The sequence below is a fragment of the Helicoverpa armigera genome, chromosome 15 (genome assembly GCF_030705265.1).
Source record: "Helicoverpa armigera isolate CAAS_96S chromosome 15, ASM3070526v1, whole genome shotgun sequence".
Taxonomy (NCBI): Eukaryota; Metazoa; Arthropoda; class Insecta; order Lepidoptera; family Noctuidae; genus Helicoverpa; species Helicoverpa armigera.
Genome location: NC_087134.1, coordinates 572,710 through 592,700, shown reverse-complemented (window position 1 = coordinate 592,700; position 19,991 = coordinate 572,710). Strand labels below are relative to the sequence as shown.

The following is a 19,991-nucleotide window of genomic DNA, read 5'->3' as shown; positions in this document are numbered from 1 at the left end:
TATGGAACATCATGCATTAGTTCACTTCTTATATGTTATTTTGGTTGGATTTTAGTACAGATAATGACGAAGAAGGTGCTATCTAATGAGTTGATGGAGCAGTATTTAGATATATCCTCAGGGGGCGAAGACTGTCTACACTTTTCGAGTGCGGAAAGTGATGATGACATTTGGAAAATCAGAGAAAACTTAGACCAAATGACTGCAGATAGTGACTCTGAAAATGATGTGGAGCCTACCAGGTATGATCCATTATCTTCTATTTACTATACACCATATTTACTATTCCCTTCGCCAGAAACAACTCCTCCACCGAAACAAATCCTCAAGCCAGCATATCAGAGCCAAGTACGTCATCACGCCAAGCAGAAGTTCATTCATACCAGTTACCAGAAATCGGATGTCAAATAATAATACCGTTGATAAAAGAAAGAAAAGAAGGAAGAGGGGAGAAGGTATCCAGTCACTGGGAACGGTCAACAAAGGTTGACTAGGCAAAGATTTGAAAATCCCATCCCTGAAAGACTTGAAGAGTACTAAAACAGAACAGCTCTCGTTCTGTTTTAGTTATTCAGAAGAATGGGCAGCTGATGTAGATGGCATGGAAGTCGGCATAGTGATGTTTTATGATAATAAGCCTGTTGTTTTGTCCTCGTCCTTTTTAGGTCAACAACCCATTGAAAGGGTTAGCCGATATTGCAAAAAAAATTGAAGTGGATTGTCCTAAAATAGTACAAATCTATAATCAGCATGTGGAGGGAGCAGATTTATTGGACTCCTTACTTGGGAAGTACCTACAAAATAAATATGCACACTAAAAATGGTATCTGCGTTTGGTTGACCATTGTCTAGATATTGCCACCATATATATCTGGCTACTGCACAAGGGGGTGGGAGAACAAAAGAAAGAACCAACTCGCAAAAAATCGCGGAAATCGCTAAGTCTTTGTATGTGGTGTGGTCCATCATTACAAAGAAAACGAGGAAGACCGTCTTTTGCCATAGAAGACATGATTGAGAAGAAGAAAAGAAATGCAGCAATCCTTCCCCCTCGAGATGTCAGATTGGACAACCTTGATGATCTTCCTGTATGGAGCGAGAAGAGACAACGCTGTAAATATCTACATTGCAAGGGGAAAATGTATATACTATGCGAAAAGTGTCGTGTTTAGTTGTGTTTAGACAAAGACAACAATAGTTTTTATAAATTTGATCAATAAATGGAGCTATTGTTATGATGGTCCTAAATATACGATTATTTTCATTGTTCCTGATTAACAGCCAAATATTAATGTTAATGCATACTGTACCACATATGGAACCGAACGAAAAAAATAAATATCTTCAAAATTAATCAAATTTAATTTTTATTATTATTTTTTATTATCTCTAGACACTATATAAAACCACATATATTTAATTGACAGCATTTAAAAAAATCATGCATTGTAGGGTTAACGCTCGCCTTTTCGAACAAAAAATGACCTTAATACTTAAAGAGGCACATAAATCACAATCAAGAGTTTCTCTATTAATGCCAACATAATACCAACATTAATATTTAGTCTTTAAAAGACCGTTACAGAGTAAAATAATAGACATTATTATACTACCCACGCTTACCCTTATATGGAAACTAGCATTATATTATGCCAGTTCATGTTTAATCAATTATTAGTTAATTTCAACCGGTATTTAAATAAGTATTTTTTGTTCTATTTTTTCTCTATGCATCTGGTTTAAGAACTCGATTTTTATGAGCATCATATCAATTAGGTACCTACATTTGACTTTGGTATCATATCATTTCGGAATAAAAAATATATTAGGTACGTAGAATATCGATAAAGAAACAAAAAAGGTACAATCAAAAATCATTCCGAAACCCATTTGAAAATGTAACACATAACGCGGGTAAAAATCAATCTAAAATGAATCTCATTCGGTATTTCCATATTTTACACATACATAAACATCTCACGAGCTCACAACGTTTTCACCCCACAGCCCGTAATGTGCCCCGGGCAATAAATTTATTATGATAAAGTCGATTTACGTCAATAGGCCCAACTTTTTGTTGAATTGAAAACTTTTATTCCGTTCAAACTCTTTGAAAAAGTATTTCGGATACCGAACTCGTATAATAATATGTAGGTACACAATTTTCATGTGAAATCATTTTGTGCGATGTTTTCAATCCCGTGACTGAGTTGAACGTCTCCAAGTTTATTAATACGTCTTCAGAAGTACTTTTTTATGTTGGAATATGAAAAAAGTCTAAATGAAAATGGGGATTTGTGAAGCTCATTGAGATAAGGTTTCTATTCCTAAAATAGTGAGTGAAAAGAGTCTCCAGGGAGACGAATACAATAGACAGGCACGTTAACGCTTGGATTCTCTATCGATTGTTAGTTCAAATTTGATTCTATTCAACTTTTACGTTCAACTTTAGAGGTGGGACGTTACTTGGACTTTTTATTTCGTTTTTTAAAGAGCTTGTAGGTACTCTAAGAACACGATATTGTAGGATCTTTAACGTCGAAAATCCTTGCATAATGAACTACAAAATTGTGTCTATATTCACCGACTTCCCATCATACAATGTACTCTCATTGAAATAATAACATAAACAAAGAGTGTCACTTTCTCCACTACGCAATAAGGCACACGAGCCCAATTCTACGTTGGTACTCAAAAACCACAAAGTACCACAATTAATCTCCACCGTGAAAGTCAAGATTACCAAGATATCGAGCAATCCCGGCCGATCTCCGACCAAGGCCTGCGTAACATTACTTAGGATAAAGAAAAATACAGAAGTACCACAAATCTTAAAACCACCACCAAGAATGGAAGAACAAAGAAAAAAAAAAAACAAAAAGATTAGAGAGACCAGTAGGTACATACGTGTAGATTTAGTACAATGAGGTAGGTAATTTTACTGTTTTACAACTAGGGCCAAAAATGCAACCGTAGACTACAACCTACAACAGTATTTTTAAGCAATTTCTTTGAAACTTCAACTGCGCAGTTGAAAATCCTATAAAATGAATAAGTTCTAATGCTAACTTAATGGCTCATAGATTCAAAATGAACCTTCTGCTTCGTCTTCCCTCTTCAATGGTAATATGATCTCGTTCGTTCACTAATCGTTCATTCCGACCGAACGAGTCGAGTTTAACGTATCGCTTGGCAATGGGCGGTGTAGGTTTTATAATTTATTGTAGCTATTGCCCGGGTATTGTGAGAAATGTCTGCTCACTACACTTTGTTGGTTAAAGTTCGTAATTTTTGTTAGAACAACTTTTGTATGCTTAATTTTTGGACGCTGAAACATTCATGAACTTCAAAGACTCGTATTTTAAATTGACAAAACCGATGTGGATGTTCTTTCATAAAGTATAATAACCTTGTTACCGTTAATAACCATAATATAAAAATACTATACTACCAACAAAATTTAAAAAAAAACTCGTCATAATTACCATCAAAGGGCCTCATTGAAAACATATAAGTATTGTACAGCCACCATAGCTTAAAGGTTAAGCTTTCACCATCCAAGGTTGGGTAGCAAGTTCGCTTCCTCGTCAAATCACCTTGATACGTTTTTTAGTTCAAAGAAGGAAGTTAGACTAACCACTCGGATTATGTTACGTACAGTTAAAAGATTAATTGTCTCTATGATCAGAACTGTTTGTGAATAAATGGAGCATTCGTTTTTGTATTGTATTTTAGTATTTTTCGGCGTTGACTATATTTCGTAGATTTTACTTCTCAGTCCCTATATTGGTCTCATCGTTAGAAAAAGATTTTAAATTTGTCTTTAAATTGATCTTTGTCTTTAAATAACCCTCAGACTTCTTAAACAAACAAATGAAGACATACAAATTTACGAACCGCTCAATTGCTAACGCCTTAATCATTTTCTGTCAGATTTCTCAAATAACATAATACACTAGCTGCCACAATAACAGAAATAATTAGATTTTACACACTTGTTAGATGTTATTTTTCGAAATACAACAGTTTTTCGAACGATCTTCATTAACTAAATCACGCACTATACTACGGTAAGGGTGTGGTTTTATCATGATAAGTTTAGAGGTTTTACAAGCGGACGCGATTTTTTTTCAGTAGGTTAAAATGCGTGGCAATATAATGTATGCCTTAACTATCTAAAATTGAATCCTGTAACAGGGGATTGAATTTAAATGATATTCGACCATACTTTAGTAAGCTTTTTGAAAGTTATTTCTTCGTAGGTTTTAGTCCAAAGCTAGATACAGCATACCTAAGTAGTTGGTAAAGGTTTCCATCAGATGTGAAATTATCTACATAGAAATCTTTCCTTTATTATTTCAATTAACCCTTCACCGCTCGCCACGCTACTAAGACCGCACTCTAACACCACTATATCGTATTTTTTAAGCTCATTTCGTAACTATATAACCATCAATTGAACAGATAAAAATCTCAAATAGAATTACATCGCGTGTTTCAACCTCCATGGTCTAATTTTGGTTCTAACCCTACCGAATTAAAAAGCCACGTCCAACGTTCAGGTGCATGTAAATCAGTTGTATTTTTTGTTCAGTCGGCTAACATTTTTATAAAACAATGGGTGCGTGAATTGTAATTACAATGTCAAGTATTTACTTGTCAAGCGGTCGGTTTAAGTGTTGAAGAAACGGCTACATTTAGATTTTTAAATGATATACTTACTTTGTCCGGCTCATGACACGATGAAGTGTATGAATTAGCTAGCTTGTTATTTGGAACGTTTTTTTTTCGAAATAAGTGCTCATTGTGTTTGTGATACTTTGGCTTTTTGTTACTTTTTTGTGACAGGTAAATTTTGGACGACAAGAGTTATTTGCTATGTAAAAATTAGATTTTGGCGTGCTTACACAATACCAAAATCAATTCAATACAGCAAACAATATCATGAATTTAATATAAACAAAGTCTAGGTCACAGACAAATTGAACATAAAAAAATGTCTGCACCAGTCTAAGACCAAGTTTTTTCGCAATTTTATTTTCAACACAAATACCTTTTTCACTTAAAATATTCAAACATAAAGGTATACGGTTTTGTTTTTAAAGAATACCTTTCTATTTTGCAGCCAAATTTACGACCGACAATTTATTATTTTACTTCAAAAATGTACTGAAAGTGTCATGTTTCTAAATCAAATACAGCTACTTTAAAAATCTACCGCTCAAGTAGTCACTTGAAAAAAATCCAATTTATTTTTAAGTACTTACGTAGTTACCAATTTGTGTAGCGACTGTACTTGAGTTTTATTGGCCGTTACCCTGATATTGGGAGCCGTGAGAAGGCTTTCCGTTGTCATGGTAACCACCTATTATGAACACCATGGAAGGTTATGTTAAAATGCTATAGAGAACATGAATTCGTTTGTTGATTTTCTTATTTCTACTACGTTATCTGATGCGCTTATTAATGCTTGTCCGTGAAAGTTAAAATCGTTTTGGGTTCTTATTTTTTATTACCAAATATAATGTTATGGCACATGAAGGGTTAACGAGCGATGATAGCTAAAGTTCTAAATCTATTTTAATTCTCCCATTTACATTTAAATACAATTGAAATTCAAATGTGTCAACATATTTATGAGCATGACTGTACTTTGAAAACTTTATTTGGTTAACATAACTTTCGAGTGTCTAAAACGTTAATAAAAGTACTTTTAAAAGTTTAGTTTGAAAGTCTTTGAAGAGAGAGTTTGTGACTTTTTTATAGGCCCATAACTATTCACATTTAGAAAAAACTATATTGATTATGACAGATTTGTCTCGACCTTACTAATATTTATCTATATGGTTACAGCTATCATAAAAATGGAGGGATATAAAAACGTATATTTTATACAAAACGAATAACATTTTAAAATTGACTATTTTACGGCATAAACTTGAAATTTTATGTTTTTTTTTTCATACAGCTATCTCAAGTAAGCGACTGAAAACCACCTATTTTTAACTTATTTCATGAGGTCCTTAATTTAATATGTATAGTCTAAATTAATATAACTTGCCTCAAGTCCCATTTCCTCAATCAGAGTAAGCCCAGTAGCCGTCTTACATAGAAATTTACATTAATTAATGATTTCGTATGTATTTAGTCCAGTTAACTCGACTGCGTTATAGTTAACACTATTATAATTAATTAGACAATTAGTAAATCTAATTTGATTGCTAATGCTTGTGTATTAGTATGATTGATGTGTTTTAGTCATTGTTGCTTAATCGCCACTCTCAGGGTTATGTGGTGATTATCGTTTCTTGATTGTTGTAGAAAAGTACTTTCAGAATATTGTTTTTTATGAATTAGGTACTATCTTGTACGGCGTATCTTGTATCCCGTATCGATACGGGAAACTTTGGTATGTAATAACCCTGGTACCTATGTATGATTTTATGTAGTTTATAGTTTTGTGGTAAAAGTGTAAACGATTCAATCTGTTGTTAGATATTTTTTCCACTTTTCTACACAAATTAAGTTAAGATATATGGAGAAGCACTTCAGAAAGCTGTTAACTCAACTAGACAACTACTATCATGTCTATGAACTTCCAAAAGATATAAAAACAAAACAAAAACAAAACGTTATCATTATAGTAACCTCGGTCCTATTACACCTACACTAGAAGTTGCGTGCCACAATGACGCGTGCTCATTAAACATCAGAAGCTTGACCTTCTGCCGTTTTTTACTCGCAAGGGAATTGTAACGTTCTCGTTTTCAGGCAAAAACTTGTGTTATTGTTGGTAGTTTCTTTGATTTTTTTTTTGTTGTTGAATGTAGGAAATAATGTAGAAAAATCATCTAGGTAAACATTATAGAAACTCTGTGACAGAAGTCTTGAAGATGAAAATGTTAGCAGCCTTAATCACGGCGACAGACAAAATTTTCTAGCCTTGGCAAAAATCAAGCAAACAATAAAGAAATAGCCAAAAAGTCACGTCCACGAAACTGTGTTTGTATGTCATTTCATTAACAAAATATTATAGAAATATTGCAAGTATTCGTGCATAAATTATGCTTAAGATTGTGTCACTAAACCGATTTAAAACACTATAATTTTGGTGGTAACCTTCACGCATATTATGGTGAAATATATAGAATAAATAAAAACCTAAAAGTATTGAAAACTGGTCTCGGTTTTAAAGTAAAAAACAAACAGATTGATAATAAAGCAGCAGTATAATTAAAACTAGACGATACTGCCAATTCAGATAATAATTTTACTACTTCATAAAACGCTAACAAAAAGAGCGGCACTAACTCTTTGATTAATGACGTGAATACTAAACCTGATGGCTATTACGTAATCACAGCAATAAAAGATCTAAATCGCCAATATATTTAAATTAATTGAAACTATAATACAATTAAAATTATACAAGAATCCAATTAGTTAGATACAATGTTACTGGCGCCGTAATAAAAATTACCCTTCATAAGAGCGTAATAAATTATTGACAGCTGACTTTGAATTTACAAAGGAATTGAGCTCTTTAGACTTTGAAATAAGGGCTATAATGGTTTGAAGTAAAATATCTCCTTGATACTCTCAAGCCCGCGTGGGTGCTTAAAAGCCTCATACAGTGACATATTTTGCAATAGTATACGCAATCTGTGGAATAATGAACGTTACACAATTCAGATATCGTTGGTAACTTCATACTTTAAATGATGGTGCCATAGGCTTAGGACATTAATGTGACAGTAATATTTCCACACAGAATTTTGAGCCCTTTAAAACAAGTAGAGAAATCTAAAGATCGTAAAGATTTAAAAGAGCAATAGAGTGAAAACATATATCTCTAGCATAAAACTAACATAAATCCAATTGAAGCAAGAATTTATAGCTTTACAGTATAGAGGTACGAAAATGTACTAAACTAATAAAACGCATGAACACACTGAGCTATAAAAGTCCATAAAAGCATCATGCCAGCTCAGCCACTCTAAAACTCCAAATTAAATATCATCATACATCGTCTTTTCGATTGATTTCCACTCAAGCCTGGAATAAAACTGAATCTCTCAAATCTCCCAGGATCTCTCCCAATTTTTACGAGAAACGAAATCCTTCTTTAATATCCAATCTATACACAGTTTAATAAACGATAAACCGAACTGCAGAACCATAAAAAGCTTGGAACGTAAAAAAGGAGAAAAAGGCGCAACAAAAGTTTTCTACAGGCATCGGGAGTTAATAAAAATCGTGCCCAAATGACTACGGCAAAGTTTGACGTAAACATACCCACAATACTGGCTGGAATTGGCGAAATTCTGCAATGATTTAAGGCTGCTGCGCGTTCCATTTTGTTCGTAGTACAATTTCTTGGTGATTTGGAGAATTTATTGCGTGTACATTTGAAAACCTCTTTCCCAAATTAGCGATACTTAAAAAAGAAACTCTTCAAGATATAACAACTTTATCTTCAGCAAGAAACTGCCAGACTGTATAAATGGCATTATCAGAAATAAAATACCCTAAAAAAGAAAGTTTAAAACGAATCTACCCTTCTAAACAAGTGAAGCCAGAAAGTAATTTGTCAAGTAAATCCTCAGCGTTCCAAGGAATGAGAAAGGATATCAAGCTGATATCTGATTAATGACTCCATAAATGATTAATAGGCGATTTCGACCAAATTAAATGTGACAAGCAAATACTGGGGAAGGCTTAGGAGAATCGACTGAGTTTTTGAGATGGAAAAATTTACTGCGCTTTACATGCCGTGTGAACGATTGAAATTGGTATGTTCAAGAGTTTTATATTGCTTTCCATTTCAAATCCTACTTATCTGTTCTAATCTAGTCATTTTAACATTTACTTAGCTAAGTCAAATATACCTATACGACGGGTCCTTGAGAGGGCAAACAGCAACCAAAGGCCACGTTACTTCCTCCATTTTAGCTAATCAGTTCACATCTAGCCTCTATTCATTCGACCTTAAAATAGCAAGATATAGCAGGATTTCCTCTATTTTATAAATAAATTTCCTTAATTCCTTTTTGTATTTGGCTGTACAAGATAATTCGTTGTTCGAACACAATCGGGCAATCAAATTGTTATCGTCGAGCAACATTAAACAGGGCTCCCATCGTTGTTTCTATTTTATTTCCGTGAATTGGCTTGTCTACTCCTTTTGATAATAACGGTCTTAATAATCTAATGTTCATCGTAATGGCTTCGAAAATTATCCCAAGATAGGCTTGCATTTTCAAGAGGTGATTTTATTTAAATATCTAATTTTCCACCTTTATCTTTTTGAGCGTAACGAAGTTAAGAGATAATGAAATGGGATGAAGCTTTATGCGTTTAAAGCATCAAAGACTCGACTGGCTTTTATAAAACACTTTTTCTTTCTTACGGCAACATTAATTCAGTCCTATTAATCAAGTTCATTAATTTGAATAACAAGTACGAGACCATTGTTCGCCAACCTCCAAAATTAACACTCACTAAGCACCCAAATTACATAATCCTTTACAGAATCAAAGTTAACAACAGAGAATGACGCCCCTCGAAGAATTATAACAATTTTTTTACCATTATGACAAAACAAAAGCACAACCACAGGAGGGGGGAGAGGGAGGGGCGGACACCGTCCGAGTTCCCTTCCTGTCAATTACCGTGATTAATGAAGCCCTCGAATATTGAAACGTTTATTCGACCGACGCCAAAAGTATTATATTACTTTAGAAACACTGTATCAACTTTTAATAAAGTCTCTCCAGGAATTACTCTTTTGAGTTGCGTGTACTGTGCTGTTTATATTTTCGTTACGTTGTGTTCTATCTTATGCAGCCCAAAAATATCGCCTTTTATTGAGTGAATAAATACTATTCTAACATACATCTTCTTCGTCTAAGATTTCAATAAGAGTTCAAGCTTCTTCAATTCCATACAAAACATACACCAGATTATCCATCTCAATCCTGACTCCATAAAACTCGAAAAGATTTAATTTCGAAATCTGCATAGAAATTCGTTGCAAACATTGTCGGTCACAAAGTCAATGAAACAGTACCGTGTCCCCTTGTATCGGGAGAACAAATTAAACATTTTCCAACGCGACCGCCACCAGATTAAATTATGAATTCAAAATCGATTCGCTTGCTCACCCGCTGCGAGTTATTTCCGAAGATTCGGTTTTACCGTCAAAATGTAGGAAAAGGAGTAGAAGGTCTGGTGATTTTTGGAGTCGTGAAGATGGTAATACTGATGTTACTGTTTTAGAAAATTACTTTAGTGTTGTTGATGCTGTTAATGCGACATGTTCCCAAACATGAGATTTTAGACGGTAGGTAAAAAGAAGGATTTAAATATACTGACAACGATTTCGTTAATAAAAAGAACAATCTTTTAAATTACACACCAAACATAATTCGATAAACTTTTCCTCACCACAAGCCCTTCCAAGTATTCAGATCGTCAAATTGCATTGTTCATTTACATTAACATAGAAAGCTACATCCGCGTTTAAAAAGAACATTACTCATCTTTCGGCCAATTCACCTGGATTTCCCCAGCCTGTCAGATTTCCATCAAAATAAATATCACGTACTTGGCACAGTAACTGCTTGTCATATAATAGCAACAGATTCATGATTGATGGTGAGCTTCCGAGAAATAGAACGGTTTGCGGAAGATTAATTCAATCAAGAAATTCGATTTCATGATGATTTCATACTAAATTTTCCACTTGTACAAGTTATTTTCCAATCTTTGATGTAATGCTGACGGATATAACTTGAATTGTTCAACTTGGAAGCCGGGTTACGAAGTCAATTTAGATTCTATGAAACTTTGGAAGGACATTATTTTTAGGGTTTCGCGTCGTTGTGTCGATGTTATTATTCAAGTTAATATAACTGAAACAATATCACGATTGTTGTGGCTGTTGGGAAGCTTTTGACAGTATTCTGGAATATGTTTATCTTTTACTCAAGTAAAGAGTATTTTTTCTGGTAACAAATAAGGAAAAGTGCTCGCGTCGAATAAACACAGTTTCCACAGCACAACAAAATTAAGTTAGTGTAAGCGAAGTGGGAAAACATCAATTGTCGTCCACTTAAAGTGTTCGCAAAGGCAATTGTCTCATGATATCGGGAGGCTGCCAGGAAAAATAGTCACTTTAGAGGAGCAACTGTTTTTTTCCCCTAGTTGGCAACATCCAGACATTTTTATAGCGACACTTAACCGCAATCAAGTGGATCATTAGCCTGTAAAGGCCTGCCAAATATCTTTGCTTCGCCTCCGCTGTTTTCTCACCCTTTTGCGTGAAAGATGCTGTAACACACACCTTTTTTGGACGAATCCCGCTTGGCCATTGCCAAGTTCTGGCACATTTTTTGTAGGAAATTACGTCGGCTATTCCCTGCGGTCAGGCTACAGCTGTTTTCGTACGAAACTACGCGGTTTGGAAGCCGAATTTAAAAGCCCCTATCATTTTTGGAGAAAACTAATTGAATTATGTAAAGAGACTGGTACCCGAAAAGTCAAATGCAAAACTGGAAAAGAATCACTCTGGAACGAGCGGCGGGCGGGGCGAAGCGAAAAAAAAAACAAAACATCAATTTTAATGAGTCGAAAACCCAAGAATTTTCTCTTACATTTAGAGAGCAATATTTTTTCTACAACATTTAATCAGAGTAAGAAGTGAAATGGTAATTTGTGTGGACCGCTCGATGTAAATTTTATGCAAGAATTCGCTCGGCGCTCCCCTCTCCCTAAAAGGGGAAGGATTTTTGCAGCGGACAGAAAATTTTGCTTAGCCAAGTGAAATTTTAACTGCTACGACAGACACAGCTATGGAAATGCGAATACTTAATGCTAACTTACTTCCCGCTGGTTCATTATACTTCATAATTTTTGAGGGAAAAAATGTGATCTAAAGGGTTCCGATGGCTGTATTTTTTGCTCGCACTGTTTTGAATATTGAAATATTGATTTGCGTATCTTAACTACAATGTATAATTTTGACGTTAACTGAAAGTATTTAGCTCGTTGAATCAAAATTATTATAATACTTGTCGAGCATCATCATTATCTTCAAATAGAACATTCAATATTTATCGAGAGCGAGCGAAGAAAATACGTTTGCGAGCATTAAAAGTTTTTCAGTAACAAATCTTGAGGAGCTCAAAGTTGTTCTTGCTGAGATCAAAAACATTCAAAAACCTATTTAAAATTTGTAAGCAGGCTCAAGCACCAGATAACTACACAAGTAAAGCACTCTAAACTTTAACAATAATTTCAATGATGCTTCAATACAACGATGCTCCAAGTTCAACTCGATTCCATCAAATTATAACTTGTACAAGACAATCTAACTCTTTGAAGTAACGAAATCCACTTTTTGTTTGGGAATCCTAACAAATTAATAACTGAACAATTTCATTTGGGGGTAGTGTCCAAAAATTCTCCAGTTAAAGGTTCGAATGATTTAATTCAACTTCTTACACTGAATTAATAAATCCTGTCCAATTTGAAGGCTGTTCCTCTAACTTTGGAAGTCAACTTTTCAGTTTGTTTCAATTTGTTGGCCTCGATGGAAATTCAATGGTTATTACAATGGGGTTCCATAATAACAATAAACAAAAGATGTCCTATTTCATTGTATAATTTTCTCGAGTTGTTTTCGGTTCAATTGCTTTGGTGACAATGTTTGTTATCATGACTGATGTTTGTGAATTCATTAATTTGACAAGTTTTAGTTTAACAAAGTTTGTACGCCCCTTTTGTATTATTAATCTTATCATAAGATGGATTTGTAATCATCTTGTTTTGTTCCAAACTGAATTCTAAGATTACTTTAAGATGACTTTGCATATCCCCTAGTTCTGTTTCAAAATGTAAGTTTATAATCGGATTGAATTTTAAGCTTCATACCGAACCTAATTAGGAAACGCAGTTCCAAACGCGTTATTAATTTAGGAATTCAAATGAATTCTATTGTCCAGCATGAACATGATTATTACGAATTCGCCATAATCCGTCGCTGGCTAAACACAGCTTATTAAGACCATGATTCAAACACAGGAATTGAACCGGCTAAAATTAAATCAGCTCCATACTAGTTGGAGTACGTCCACTAATTAGTAGTGCAATTTATACATCAAACGGCCAACGGTGATACGCATCATCAAAACGTATCTAGCACAAAAGGAAGTCTGTTTGTATGAGTAATATGATCTGCAAAATTGTTGGAGCGATTTTGATTCTGTATTAATTTCAATGGGAAAGTTGTGAAGAGAAATTGTTGAGGATGCGAAGGATGTGTATTGATCGTTTGGTGTCAGATTGCTCATTATTTTGTGAGCTGGTGTGAGTATTCTTGTAACTTTTGTTTGATCGGATGATTGAGTGAGGGATGGTATTTCGACTTTAATATCAAAAGTTAAGTTTTCGTTTTTTATTGTTACGAATTTATCACTGTCTTAAGCTTTGCTGCTTGTTACAAAAAGTATACTGTAGTTAGTTAAACGGTAAACACGCGAATTACTTTTTGTACAAAAATAATGACTTCCATTACTCTAAACGGCGACCATAAAACAGGGTCACACTACTAGTATAGGTAGCCACAAACAGGCCATATAATAGAGACAAACGGACTAATACAGCTGATCAGCTAAACCCGAACGTGCAACTAACACTTAATGAGGAAGTGGCTACTTGCAGACAAATTAACATGTCACTTGAAAAGATACTAGCAGGAAACCATAATATTTAATGTTAGACTGGATTAATACTAGTTACGTGAGCGTGAACTCTTGCCCTTTGAATTGAGTTCTGTGAAATAAGCTGATGGAGAATTTAATTGTAGGTATGTCTCAGATGTAGTAGCACTTATCATTGAATCAGGATATTACACTTTAGTGGGAGCATTATACTCTGAACAAGTAACACAAGTTGGTGATAAAATGTTTGTTATAAACACAATTATTTCTCACTCCAAATACTCGTGTAAAAGCAAATCAATTCTCGAGTAAACCAACAGGAAAACAAAATACATGAAAAATCAACTCCAATACCACATTCGGGTTGTCATAGACAAAAATAAACAGAGGAACATATCACGCGACGTTATGGGCATGCATTTTTGATACAAAATTCAACTATGAGCCATAAATAATATGAAATAGTTGAAATAAAACTAGCTCACGCGATACACGTATTAATCTGGTAGCGTTGGAGTGCTTTCTAACTACGAAGGGAAGTTTTTAATTACTTTGTTCCCGACGTCTGGTAGAAAAAAGGGGGTTTAAAGAATGAGTCGTGAAGAGGCAGGTTTGGGAAGTGTTTCCAAGGAGTATCGTCGTACTTTATTTTTTTGAGATGAAATAGAAATGCGCGCTGGTAGAAATGAAAAGTTACGACTTCTAAAAGTTGAAGTGGAATATGTAGATGCTGAACTTGTCATTGGCGACGCATTTTATGCAAAACAAGCAAGTAAATATGATGCTACATAAGCAAATCACGTCCGCAATAAATAGGCTGAGAATATATACATAATTACGTCTGAAAAACATGTTACAAGTATGTGAATCGATACTAATGTAATACCAAGCAATAACCCCGGATGAGATACTTTGACGTGTATTGGTAATATCCATACTAAAATATATAAGTACGATTAATTCATTCATCATAGAAATAGTAATATACTCAGACCAAAACAAAACAAAACATCGCTCGTTCATGCTAAGCATCAATAAAAAATCTGTGCAATCTACTTACATGTAGTAAACAACAACTAACATTCGCAAAACTAATTACTAAGAACACTATAAACTAAAAACGTATCTAAACGTTATTGTAAATCAAGCTAATGAAGTATATATCAGAGTAAATGTAAACGGTGAGCTGTTAAACGTTCCACGTTGTACCGGAACGAACTTCAGCTAAATTTATTGTTATAGTTTTGTTAAGAAACGCAATAGCTTCTTCAGGTAAAGCCTGAGTGGCCGTAAAGGAGTCGATATAAAATACTGCATTACCCTCGTTATGTATTGCCCCGTCTTACCCTAATGCTCACGCCAATGCTGCTATTTACCTGAAAATACAAAATATATTGTTAGTTATCGCACACTTTGCCAATAAACGAGCGAGATACTGCACTACATTTTCCTTCTTTGCTGAAGGAAACTAAATTTTAAAATCAAATAGGCTATTTGAAAATTTAAATGTTAGCGATGACATATGATTCACAGTTTTTTGCCCTGTGATTCAGGCCTAACCGCAGCCGGGTCAACCATCAGGCCCAATCACCTTTTCATAAGATCCGGAAATACCAGAACCTTAAACTGTCAGAACAGATGAACCGATAAAAAAGATGAATAATATTTTTATTCTGAATTGTAAATGAGAGAAATATGTAAAGTATCAGCTGTCTATTGTCTCGTGGAAGATGTAACTTGTCGTAATGATGGAGAAAAACTGTTATGAAGATACTTACTAGATGAGGGTTTTCAAATTGTTTCTTTTAGAACATGAGCATTTTGGTAAATTACAATTGTAATATCTCTTGAGAAGCAATTCGTTATTCTGTCCATATTTTCTCACATAAAAACAAATATAGACGCGTACAAATTGTGGGTGAATAAAGATAAATCTCCGCGTAACTCTTTAGGGATTACAGACCTAACGGTTATATCTTTAGGCGTACCACTTAAATTTTTATTCACCCCAGTAACACAAAAGAAACATCCCGGCGACCGAAACCGTATTACCAGATCTGAGGGCACGGCAGTGCCCCAGCCAAGACTCGAGCAAAGCGGGCACGGCCGTACCATCTTTTCTCGAAGCGTTTCGCGGCTATTTTAGCCCCCTGTATCTTCCATGTGAACAAAGCTAGGAGTTTAGATTTTCGATGACCAAGAGTAAGTATTAGAACAAGCTCAGTCTCAAAATTACAAGACATTTGAATGGATAGTTTACGAGTTATGAGCGATCAAAGTTACACCATTTTGTCACTGACTCACTCACTGACCGATCATCAAAAGTCTAAGGTACTTCTAGCAAACTGAGAACCTTCAAATTTGGCAACAAGACAGGTTATTAGCTACATATAAAGGGAAAATTATAAAAACCTTAAAAATTAATAAAAAAATAGGAAACAAATTTATATTTGCGGTTTTTCAAGAACATTGTGTATGAATTTTGACGGCATTAATAACTTTGTTATTTATTTATGTACAAAATGTTACTATTTGTTTTATTGTTACATAGTGTGGTATATTGTTATTATGTATTAAATATGAATTAAATACATATAAATAAAAAAGCTATGAATAATGATAAAATCTTTTGTATAAATGCAGTGCGATAAATACTCCATGCTCGCTCATAGATGGCGTTGTCCTGGTCTAAATCGCGCTATGGTTTCGTTACATAGCTCAGTATAAGTAGTACTTAAAAAAAAAACAAATAATTTCATGTGATAGTGCCATCTATCTCTGAAATAAACCCCTTTGATCCTAAAAGATATTCGATTCGAAAATTCGACGATTTCGAAAAGTTTTTACTTTATTTAAAAAAAATGCATTTTTCGTGCTACTTTAGGTGTACATATTTAGTTTGTAATATATTTAGTAAGTTGCATGTAAGCTAATTTAATTTGTTATATACTTAGAAAAGAAAGAGACCTACAAAAAATAAATTAGATCCCACCAAAAACATTAAATGTAAAAAAAAGCCAAGCCTCTACGCAATTCTTCCACCGTAAAAAGTTGTGAGATCGCATAGAAGCCAAGTCCTGTTCAACTTTATTTGTAATAATAAATAAATATTTTGTGACTATATCAATAGTTTTGTTCACATTTCAATAATATTGTCTTGGCCATGAGCACAAGTTAAAATTCGCTCCTTGTGATTCCACGGGGATACCGTGGAAATACCGTTGGATTGATAAATTTATATATGGACATGATTTTACGATTGGACTGATTATGGACTGATTGGAATTTGAGATCACGATAGACTAAACATGCGCCATAGTACATGTGCAGTTCATTGATGTTGGATGATTCTGACTGTCGGTCATTTAATAACAATAAACTAAAAGTATTTGATTCTGTGATATTAAACTTCATGTTTGACTTTTACCTCTTCCAGATATGCTGTATTATATATATTTATAGTTTATTGTGCTCATGGCCAAGTCAATATTCTTGGAATGTGAACAAAACTATTGATATAGTCACAAAATATTTATTTATTATTACAAATAAAGTTGAACAGGACTTGGCTTCTATGCGATCTCACAACTTTTTACGGTGGAAGAATTGCGTAGAGGCTTGGCTTTTTTTTACATTTAATGTTTTTGGTGGGATATACATTTACATGAAACATGTCAAATAAACGAATGTTTTAAGCACTCAGTTAAGTTATGCTGGCGCACGTACCGCTAACCAGACGAGAAGAAATGTAACGATATAAAACCGAGTGCCTCTCCGAAAATTTCCTTCAGTCTTGTACGATAAATCTTTTAATCCTCTTATACAATTTGATCGAGATTGCCCGGACGGCGCGTTTTTTCCTTTTTGTTCATGGACGAAATGTTTCCGATCTTAGTTTTTGTTTTGACGATAAATGTGCTTTTAATGTGCATTCTGCTTGTTTGCCGGATTTGTGAATGTGCAGTTTTAAGAAGTGGTCTGGCAGGATTTTCGGCGAGAATAATACCCTCGTAAATTATTTGATTACTTTTGTTTTGTTTACAGTTTGAAAGTTCGTGATTTATTGGAAAGGTCAGCGATATTCTTCATTAAGCGGGGTATAAATTAAATCGGTTCATTAGCTCCGGGTTTTAGCAGCGAGTTGATTAATATTTGCTTATATCTGTTAGATCATCGATCCTCAACTCAATGTTGATTACAGAAAGGCTTATTAACAGAATGTTCGTTACATAGCTCGAACAACAATGCAGTAATGTATCTTATTTTATCTGCCAAAAGACAGCAATGATGAGCTTTACGAGGGCAATAACTCTTTCGCAATGTCACCCAGAACTCTTAAACATTTGGAAAACTTACTTATCTTAAATGTCCTAAACAAAAAGAAAGAACGATAGGATAATTCCTCCCCAGTCGATTATAAATATCAATGCAGCGGAACAAGGCTGTGTAAGCTTAATAGATCGTTTGAGAGGAACAAACTAAAGGCAAATTAGTTTTGCATGTTAGACTTTTAAGTAAAAGCATTTTTTTTTTAAATAAGAGTAGCAAAGGAATTATATTTGTGGCAATTATCTAACATAATTTAAAACCAAAAAGCCTTCAATCAAGGATCTTTACCTGGCAACACCGATGGCATTTAAATCGCATCGATCACGCCGTGACGCAGATGTTAGACAATGTTAGAAGATACTCGGCCGATAAAAAAATATAATTGATGAGGACAGGTAGTGGATTTAGGGATGTCTGATTGAAGGGACGTTTGGGCGAGATAGCTACCACACTGCGATTGGGTAGGGGTGTCCACAGGAAATCCCTTTGAACAAATAATAATCTACTAAGTTCAAGCGACTCGTCCGACTTACAGCTTTACAGAAGCTGGGAATATAATCCACAAAAAAAATATGGACATGATAAATGCATCTGATTTCATATACATTGAAAACAACGGTGCTTGAAATTGATCCAAAAGCAGTGATATCTAAAACGAATATAGGAAAGACAAGACATTTATTCATAACTCGTATCTGGACAGATCTGGATACAAAAATTTGTCTTCAAAAGTAAGTAGACGCATTCGAAACAGCCCTATCCCATCTGATACACAGGACGTTTTGATGTATCGTTCTTTTTGATACCAATCGCTTGTTTTACATGTCTGAGTATTACTCAGATAATAGTAATGTGCTGTATTTATTATGATACGATTTACATTGAAACACAGGTTCACTTTCGTATAATATAGTCAGGGAAATAATTTGCGAGACGTCAAATCCTGATTTATAACTGAAAGCGAAGTATAATGTATTGGTTTTTTCTCGTTTGCACGAGACTGCCTAGTGGATTATGTTGGCTATTATTTTTTGTACGCGGATTAACATAAAATACTGTCTGTACAGACTTTCAAAGTTCTAGCATAATTTTTTCGCCTTTTGTTAAAGTTCAGTACTTCATTTCAAGAGAATTATAGTTCGGTATAATGTATGGTGTAATGTTCGGTATAATATTGAAAATTTATAGCTGCCATGTTTTTCGTTGTAATTTTCTTAAGTGAGAAGATAGCTTGTAAAGTAACTGAACATAATACAAAGTAGGCAGCTATTATCAAATGAAACCTTTTTTCGAACAGAAACAGCCTGTATCGTAAGTTTTTTTCGCCGCCCCCATGTTTCGGGACAATAAAACGCGTTCTTATCTACTCCACTATGTTTTCGTTTTAAAAACATTTTTCGTTCTTTCATGATTATTTTTTAAGCTACCGCACTACGCTTTGCCCACATCTTATTTATACAAAGCGTTTTCATCTTTATTTTTAACTCTTTAAAGATTATTATCCTGTGATAGTTTGCCTTTAAATTCTTTTGTCTTTAAACTATTGATTCTTTTTTATTTTATAGTGATTTGGAAATGAATAGATATTCAGGTTTTATTGTCGACGGTTTATGGTGTGGGTCGGGATTTAGATCTGTTTGAATTAGGGTTTTATGTGTGATCACTGTCTGCGTATTTATGTATTCGTTGTAAGAAGGAAATAAAAGAGGCTTATGTGATTTGTTGGATAAGCAGTCGGTCTAGTGGCTTTGTTTTTGGCAAACAGATAAATTACTATGCGTCCTAATTCTTCAACAAGGAAAAGATAATGGTTTTATTTGCCAGATACACAGTCCTCATTCATCTGTGCTCTATGACGATGAATTAAAGTAATTCCAAAAATCATAATTGCAGAGAACAATTCGGGAAATTCAGTCGTCATTAAGCAGGTATTTGCTCAAG

General features: G+C 34.2%; 1 protein-coding gene across 4 annotated transcripts in view; it reads right to left on the bottom strand.

Annotated features, from left to right (window-relative positions):
• The window catches only part of LOC110376305 (transcription factor SOX-12), a 97,446-nt gene that overhangs the window by 50,509 nt on the left and 26,946 nt on the right, over positions 1 to 19,991 (bottom strand). For 2 of the 4 annotated variants that reach the window (XM_049845426.2, XM_049845424.2), the window contains exon 2: positions 15,068 to 15,097. The exons of 1 other annotated variant lie outside the window; for it this stretch is intronic. Coding sequence is in view for 1 of the 3 variants with exons in the window: in XM_049845424.2 (XP_049701381.1) it covers positions 15,068 to 15,097 (30 nt within the window). In the remaining 2 variants the exon portion in view is untranslated. One more of the 4 variants, XM_049845427.2, reaches the window with a different exon arrangement.